The following is a 9275-nucleotide window of genomic DNA, read 5'->3' on the forward strand; positions in this document are numbered from 1 at the left end:
AGCATTGTGGTAAATTTTTAACAGTTTTGTATCAGTAAGCAAATCGAGAGCGCCAGCTACAGTCATTTTGAAACGATATTATTTAAGTCCTTCAGTTGGCAGAAGATGCAAAAGCAAGTTTTTACCATAGTATTTGTTGTGTTTTTAATTTCTAATGACTTGTTGTATTAAAATGTGCCCTTTATAAGTTTGCCGTTTTTTACATTTGCAAAGCTTCTCCTTTTTCTGTTACAGCTTCAAGACATTTTTTACGTTTGAAGTTGTACTTACATATATTGGAAAAGATAGTTACCTTTTGATCTGAGAATCGCCATATTCCCAGCAAAAGAGCATCAAAAATATTTGCATTTTGCATGGACAATTCCTGACAGTTTAGACTCGCATCAGGGTGTTATGCGTTTCAAAAATAATAAGACTTTAGTTAGTCAAAGATTATTTTTATTTCTCTGAAATGTGACTTTATATTGAATACATGTTAATTATTTCATAAAGCTTATGATTTTTCTGCTAAAAGGTATGAAAACCTAAAATATGAAGATTTTCCTTTATATTTTCTTATGATAGTTTATTTTATCTGTACGTAACAAAATGAACGATGAAGTCACACTACTTTCAAAGTAAGAAAGTAACTTGTAGTCATGTTTTGCTAGATGAGTGGCTAACTTGGTAATTATTTTTGTTTTCTTTTAGAGACTTTAAATGTTAATAAAGATCTGCACTGTTTCTAGGCATAAATTTGAAAAAACACATAAAAGAGGTCACATAGTCAAGACTGGAACACTGGTATTGATCTCTATTTTTTGTAAATGGAACAAATAAAAATATTTAAAAAACGAACAAAAATTATTTTATTGCTTTCTAGAAAAAAGTAATTGCATTGCAGTAATTTTCAAACGCCTTTACTTTTTATCCTTTTTATCCACTTAACGCCCCCTCCTCACCTCCCCACCTAATCAACGTGCCTTCTGCTGGAATAAACAGACGAAACAAAAAACCTTCCAAATGTCCAAAATGTCGGTACTGACCATTTTTTAAAGTAAGTGACAATGCCAATATTATTGATGATAATGCAGATATTACAAAAAAAAGTAAAAAGGATTTGCCTTAAAAAGAAATTGTAAAAGTTTATTGAAGACACCTTCACAAAGACACCGTCCCCTCTATAACTCGAAATATTTATTACACGACTGGGACTTCATTCACAGCATTGTGGTAAATTTTTAACAGTTTTGTATCAGTAAGCAAATCGAGAGCGCCAGCTACAGTCATTTTGAAACGATATTATTTAAGTCCTTCAGTTGGCAGAAGATGCAAAAGCAAGTTTTTACCATAGTATTTGTTGTGTTTTTAATTTCTAATGACTTGTTGTATTAAAATGTGCCCTTTATAAGTTTGCCGTTTTTTACATTTGCAAAGCTTCTCCTTTTTCTGTTACAGCTTCAAGACATTTTTTACGTTTGAAGTTGTACTTACATATATTGGAAAAGATAGTTACCTTTTGATCTGAGAATCGCCATATTCCCAGCAAAAGAGCATCAAAAATATTTGCATTTTGCATGGACAATTCCTGACAGTTTAGACTCGCATCAGGGTGTTATGCGTTTCAAAAATAATAAGACTTTAGTTAGTCAAAGATTATTTTTATTTCTCTGAAATGTGACTTTATATTGAATACATGTTAATTATTTCATAATACACAATATTTATTTTAGTATCAATGTAAAAATTTTGCATCGCTTCGGACTTGCTGTTCTTCATGTTGTTTTTACTTTTTTAAGCAAATCACGAGCGTACTGGAGTACTCTTTGTAAGTATATTCCCAAATCTCTGATGATTACAAAACCCACCACGTCATGTTCACATTGATTTGGTGGTGATTTTTCGCAAACAATTTTCTCCACCCCATTCTCCTTCACAAATTTAAAAAATGCCGACTTCTCTTTTTTCATTTTACGTGGTGAATAGGCACGGATCACTGGTTGTTTAGGTGTCGGAATTGAGAAAGCGGTAGTGACACTTACAAACCTTGTGGAAAGATCTATTAATTTCTGGTTGATGTGCTTAATCCTTCCTAGCAGACTGCTGTTCGGGTTTACATTCCCCTCTTGAATACGTAAATCTCTGATGGCATTCTTCAGTGACGATGCTGCCACAGCATAATAACTGATAGCCAGCAGCTTCTTATTGTTTCCAGGTTTTGAGAAAAATTCTTCATTCGGTTTAGTGGCTTCTGGAGAAAACATGACATCGTATGATTTCTTGCCAAATCTTTCCTCAGCAAATTTATTCTTGCAGGTGGAAACAATAGCAAACAGGTAATTTGAGTCCCTGATAAGAGCTTCCAATGCTTCTGTCTTTGTCTTTGTCAAGGATCGCTTGTTAAATTTAACCTCCGTACTTGAAAACTAAAATAAGAAAAAGTTAAAGATTACATTAAGCCATGTATTTACATTTAAACTTTCCTGGGACAAACAAAAACATTAACAACATTAAAAACTTCTCTACGTCATGTTGCATACTTCGAGCATAAAACTGAAAAACTTGTCCTGATATTGTAAATTGATTTATAAATAAACTTTGGGAATAATGTTCTTTTGACGAACGATTTAAGAGATAGATAGGTTTGAAGGTTTAAAGGCACGTACACCTAACTTTAGAAAATTGGTCACATCTTAGCTCCAGGTGGTGCACATGTAGGAGATGACTGCAGTTATTTCCACTTGTTTTCAAGTTATTTAACTACAAACTTATAAGTAATTTTCTCCGAAGAAAAAATTTGATGTCTTGTTGTTATTGCTAGTCTTGTTTACTGTCGTCTGTAATGAACTAATAAAAAAAAGGCTTTTACAAGTGAAATCGTAGCACAATTTTTCGCACTATCTTGCATAGTTTAAGGCGAAAAATTTTGCAGGTAGAAACTTCCGCGTGGTCATTTTCGCGAAAATCTATACCTTTGGAAATTATAAATCAGCAAAAAAGTTTTCACGCGAAGTTCTTTTAACACAAAAAAATAAAAATAAAATTAAATCTTATAGTTGTGACTCATTTCTTCTTTAATGATCAACTACAATAACATTTGGCATTCTTATTCTCCTTTGGTGCCACGAACATTTGTTTTATATCCTAATTACTTGAAACAGTAATGGAGGCAGACTTTTGATTACTGATAATAAGAGAAAAGGAAAAAAAAAAGAATTTTTCTTTTTGCCATTTTCGAAAGATTGTTCTTTGCATATAAAGTGATTTTTAATTTACGCGAAGTAAGTTTCAAAATTAGACTTCGCAAAAGTTTTTGTCGCAAAAAGTAATAAAGATAACGAATTATACTACACTACTAGAATTTCTATAAAGTTATTTCTACAACGTAATGCATACTTTTAGACTTCACCTAATAAATCTTTTTAAAGATTATTTTACAACACTTCTTATGATTGCCAATACCTACGAAAAGAGGAAGGACGATGAAGACAGACCGGTAGTCAAATTTTCTTACCTGTGGCATAAAGAAAAGAAGCAGACATATCATCAGTTTTACTTCAATCATCTTGCACAGCAATGTAGCTCTAGCAAACCACTGATTATAATGAAGATTTCAATACTGTTATATGTGGCCTATCCTCCACCACATGTTTGACTATTGCGCATTTCTTTTTGGCTTACAACAATTACCATTGAACCAAAATTATATGGAACAGTAGTTATAAAGAAAATAATGTTGGACACTTGAATTTACAATTCAAGCACTTGGTTAAACACGAGCTCTAAGTAATTCAAGCATACAAACACCTGTTACCGGGAAACTCTAAACTTTATCTCACATCAGTTCCGGTTATTAAGCATTAAGATAGCGGAAATTATATGAAACAGTAGTTATGAAAGCTCTAAAGGTTATCTCACATCAGCTCTGCTTATTCAGCATGAAACTTGTTCCGCAAATAACAACAGTAAATACATAATCACATAAAAACGAGCGAGTTTAAAGACAGCACCCTATGCAAACGTCCCTTTGAAATGATATAGAACAGTAGCTATCACTCCACCTGAGTTTTTAATTCATGCACTTTGTTAAGTAAAGGGTAGTTGTTCATTTTTCATTATATTAAGTTTGACTATTACTCATTTCTTTTGACTTACAACAATAACGATTAAGCTGAAGGTATATGGAACAATAGTTATGAAGAATAAAATATTGGACACTTGAATTTGCTATTTGTGGACTTGGTTAAACGGGAACTTAAGGTAATTCAAGCAAACAAACACCTGTTACCAGGAAACTGTAAACTTTGTCTCACATCAGCTCTGGTTATTAAGCATGAAGCTTGTTCCGCACATACATACAGTAAATAACACATTTGCATAACAACGAGCGAGTTTTAAGACAACACCATTGTAAGTGTACCTCTAAATTGAAAACAAGTGATATAGAACCAGCGTTTTTAAATGCATCTGTTTGGCATTCCACAGTCACATTAATACAGTTATCTTAAGATAACATGTGATATCGTAGGATAACTCTATTAATGTAATTTTGGAATGCGTGAATATTCACATTAATGTCCTGGTTGTAAGATAACTTGAGTTAACTCAAGATAATAACTTACCAGAAAAATATTGTAATATTTCCTAATCATTGCAACATTACCGACTTTTTTATTTTTTTATAGTGGCGCTATCTTAAGTTAACTAAATGCTACATAAGACTGCGAGAGAGCTGGATTAGCAATAAAATATAGTGAGATTGTTGTCAACTTTTTACCGTATAAAGACAACAGCGCGAAAGTGCTATAATAATTGCGTTCACATGTAAATTCCATGCCAAATGTTCGCTAAAATGCACTCCAAATATTTTAAATGCAGTAACACGACCAATAGATTCATTGTCATTTACCAAGGTGACATTATAATCAAACAAATTATGCTTTCGTTTTTTCTTTTTGTTTTACTGACATTAAGACGTAAATTGAAGCGTTAGGACGAATCATAAATACGTTCCATTTCGTGTTGCATTGATAATATGTCATCTTTTATTTTGTCTACTTTAACATGCCGTTGTAGTGTTGTATCGTCGGCATATTGAAGATAAGTACTTGGTCCATTGTTGCTTAGCAAAGTACATAAAGATTAAAAAGAACAGGACCGAGTATGCTACCTTGAAGGAGTGGTTCACTTAAAATTCATTAAATTTTTCTTCTTTAAATTTTGTTTTAAATGCTTAATATATTTATAAAAGTATATTTATTTTTCTTTTTAACGAAAGTTTATGCAATTAAGGCCTAATATGCATAAGTATTTTTACAGTGGTTTTAAACTAATTAAATATTCTGACATCATTGGGGCATATGTTGAAAAAAACAGCATGTGAGGAGATAGTGTCAAAAGGTTTAAGAAAGTGAAAGTTTAAACGAAATTAAAAACAACATTAAAAAGACAGCAATTTTCTAATTAAAATGGGCTGGTGTGTTGTTGTTGGTTGTAGTAATAATACTTTTACAAAAAATAGAGAAAAAAATATCAGTTTTTTTCGTTTTCCGTCAAATATTACCTTGAAAAAGAAATGGTTAGCTAACATTAAAAGAGAAAACCCACCTAAAAAGGCGAAGATTTGTCATCAGCATTTTGAGAATTCATGTTTTACAAGAGATTTACAGGTCTGTATAACACATATTAAATTGTTCTAACTTTTGAAATAAAACTATAATAAGTAATTCTTTGTCTTATTTAGAACGAACTTCTTAACAAACCACTCAGACGTTTGCTCAAAGATGACGCTATTCCAACTTTATTTCCTCACAACTCAGGAAAACAACCACAAAAGCGAAGATCCAGCGTTCTAAGAGAGGAGACTGCAGTCAAACGAAAACTATGTGAAGATGCAAATCATTCACAATGAAGAAGTAGAACACTTGGAACTTGAGATGAATTCTAAAGGTACACAAGCTGACTTTACACCTGGATCAAATTGTGTATCTACTCAAACGGAAAAACAAAGTAACGCAAATAAAGTGAATGTTGCAGTTCAATGTGATTATAAGCCCATTCAAGTTGCAGCTAATAATGACCTTGGTGAAATCACTTGTAGCAGTGATTCAGAAAGTAGTTACACCGAAACTGATTGTGAGTATCTAAATGAAAGTGAATATAGCAGTGATCATGAATATAATATCAACACGCAAGTTCCCCAAAAAGCAGCTTTCATAGTATATTGGTCATCATTATTGGTATTCTTTCAAAGATGTTTAACTTGTTCAATGCCTGCTTTCGTGAAATGCTTCAGTACAAAGGGTTCTCAGCTAATGGTAAAATTGCTCTGTGTGAATAATCACAATAATACCTGGAGGTCTCAACCAATTATCAATCGGTATTTACAGGCAAACTTAACGCAAGCAGCAGCGGTACTTTTTAGTGCAAATACGTTCAAACGAATAGCTAAATATTTCAACCTTGCAAGCATTCAATGGATAACTAAAACTAGTTATTACACAATTCAAAGAAAATTCTTAGCAGGAGTAGTGCATGAAAATTATTTTAGAATGAACACAAAATTAATAAATGAAATAAAATTAATGGGTCCATGTCATCTCAGTGGCGATGGAAGATGTGACAGCCCTGGCCACAATGCAAAATATCTTACTTATTCACTAATGAACCAGAAGACCAATGAAATTATTGCATTATCAATCACTCAGGTGTCTGAAGCAGGGAATTCTTACAGAATGAAAAAACTAGGGTGTACGAAAGCTCTTACCTACTTGAAGAGTCAAAACACTGTAATAGAACAGATAACAACAGATAGGCATAAACAAATACGAAAGTATATAAGAGAAGAACAACCTGATATTATCCATCAATTTGACATTTGGCACTTTTGCAAAAACATTAAAGCAAAACTTGTAGCTGCCAGCAAAAAATCTTCCTGCAACATTATCCAGAAATGGATAAAATCTATTTGTAATCATCTATGGTGGGCGTGTGCTACTTGTAATGAAGACGAGGAGCTTTTGCGTGAAAAATGGATAAGTGTTTTATTTCATATCCAAAACAAGCACAAATGGACAGGCAGTAATAAGTTCACGAAATGTGAGCACCCTCCTTTGCCAAGAAAAAAAGCAAAAGCTAAAGAATGGATTAAAGCAAATTCCGACGCATTTCTTGCTTTGCAGTCAATAGTTTTAAATAAAACGCTATTAGCGGACTTAAAACATCTTACAAGATTTTCTCACACAGGTACATTGGAAGTGTACCATTCATTGTACAATAAATGGGCACCAAAAAGTCAACATTTTTCACATCTTGGAATGATCACTAGAAGCCAGTTGGCAGTTTTAGATTTTAACAAAGGTAGCAACTTGGAACAAGCAACTACAAGTGGAGGAGAAAAAAGATATAATGTTAATTTTTCCAAAATCACTGGAACATGGTCATCAAAACCAATTAAAGCTGATAAAAACAATTCATATTTGCACAAAATGGTTGAACAGACCCTTGAATGCGCTTCAAACGGATTGACACTAGAGCTTCCAAAAGTGCCACAAAACCTGCCAAAGAACATTGCTAAAACTCCCAAGCCGAACAAAAAGGAGCTGATCACAAACCAGGTCTCTAGATTTCAGAAATAAAACTATTTTTTTCTAGACATTTATATTTAATTCACCATATTAAATATAAAGATGACACAAGTCTTAAATTTCCATGTTAGTCTTTCTTTCCTTTGGAGTAAGGAACATAATTATTATCAAGCTCTGGATATAAGTTTCGTAGTTCCCACAAGGCACAAGACGGAATAACACGTCGATTTCCTTTCCCCAAATGTTGGTACAGCCACCATGTAAACTGTTTGTATGCAGCATATCGCATTGACCTATTTTTTATGTTTTCTTCTAAATGGTCTCCTTTTGATTCGTGTAATCCAACAAGAACATTTTTTAAAACGTCTTAAATTGGTCTAATTGTGTTACACATAGTTGCTGCTCAATTTTGTCTTGCAAAGCCCCAACTTCTTGGCAACACAAACAATCAATATCTCTTTGCTCTACTTTACATTTTCCACAGGTGCACCACTCTGTATTTCCAGTTCTTGTCTTTTCTTCTGCTGAAACTTCATCATTAGTTAAATCTAAAAATTCTTCCTCGTCTGAAGCTGCCGACTCAGAGGAAGAGATATCTATTTCTGGTTCAAAAAGATATGGTTTCAACGACTTCATCATTCCTTCCATTTCTTCAACATCTTCATCTTCACTTTCTTGTTCAAAAAATATTTCATCATTTGAAAAATTTTCTGAGTCAGACAATTTTTAAGTATAGTTTAAGTGTGGGTTGTTTTCTGTTTTTAAACTCTTTTCAGCACATTTCTTTCTTAAACATTAACACATATGCCTCAATGACGTCAGAAAAAAAGGTTTAAAAAAATAGCTTATGAAATTGGTTCAAAAGATCAATTGTTATGAATTATTTATTACTTTAGTAAAAGTTTTTTTGTTTTCTTTACGTTAACAGAATCAGTTACACATGAATTTAAAAAAAATTTTTTTTGACTGAACCACTCCTTTGAGGTAGTGCAAATTTTACAAACAATTTCTGCGATACTTTATCGTTAACCTGCACAAACTGGTATCTATTACTGAGTTAATCATCAATTAGTCTAATAAAATGTTTCGAAAAACCTAATTGGTGAAGATAGGATAGTCAACAGTGTCAAATGCTTTAGAAAAGTTTGCAAATATAGAAAGCGTGATTTCACCCTTCTTCATGGCATGTAAAATATTATCTTTTAGTTTTACCAAAATAGTAGTCGTAGAGTGTCCTTTTCTATATCCAGATTGTGTTTAGCGGTAGACTGAGCTTTTTTCGATGAAGACAATGATTTGCATCAATATAATCCCCTTGAATACTTTGGGGTACGACACTTACTGGATGGTAGTCAGCCAGATTAGAAGGATTTGTTAGTTTAGGGATCGGACAAATACAACTAATTTTCCATTGCTCTGGAAAGGTGAAATTTTCAATACAGTAGTTAATAATGTGCGTTAACGGCGAGGCGATATAGTAAGCAACATATTTTATATACCTTGCGGGAATATTACCAAATCCCATTGAGCAGTCAAGTCATAACGATCTAATTGCATTTATAACATTGAAAAGAGTTAGGTTTATTAGAAGAACAGTTTATCTGAGCAGTTGTTGTCCCTGGAAGGTGTTCGTTTATTCCAGTTGTTTTTGCAGCAATTCGTTAATGGCAACAGGATTTACATTTACATTTTTCGGATTTGGGTGAAGAA

General features: G+C 32.8%; 1 protein-coding gene across 1 annotated transcript; it reads left to right on the forward strand.

Moving 5' to 3' along the window:
- The first annotated feature begins 5171 nt into the window (after window positions 1–5171).
- Window positions 5172–7682, forward strand: LOC130624158 (uncharacterized). The gene is made up of 2 exons (XM_057439723.1): window positions 5172–5648; window positions 5723–7682. Exon 2 carries the CDS (start codon window positions 5871–5873, stop codon window positions 7614–7616), a length of 1746 nt encoding a protein of 581 aa, XP_057295706.1. The 5' UTR covers window positions 5172–5648; window positions 5723–5870; the 3' UTR covers window positions 7617–7682.
- Window positions 7683–9275: the final 1593 nt, after the last annotated feature.

The sequence above is a fragment of the Hydractinia symbiolongicarpus genome, chromosome 13, assembly GCF_029227915.1.
Source record: "Hydractinia symbiolongicarpus strain clone_291-10 chromosome 13, HSymV2.1, whole genome shotgun sequence".
Lineage (NCBI taxonomy): Eukaryota > Metazoa > Cnidaria > Hydrozoa > Anthoathecata > Hydractiniidae > Hydractinia > Hydractinia symbiolongicarpus.

Excerpts from the sequence above, each read along its gene's own strand:
- LOC130624158 (XM_057439723.1), top strand. The coding sequence starts at position 5,871 with ATGCAAATCATTCACAATGAAGAAGTAGAACACTTGGAACTTGAGATG.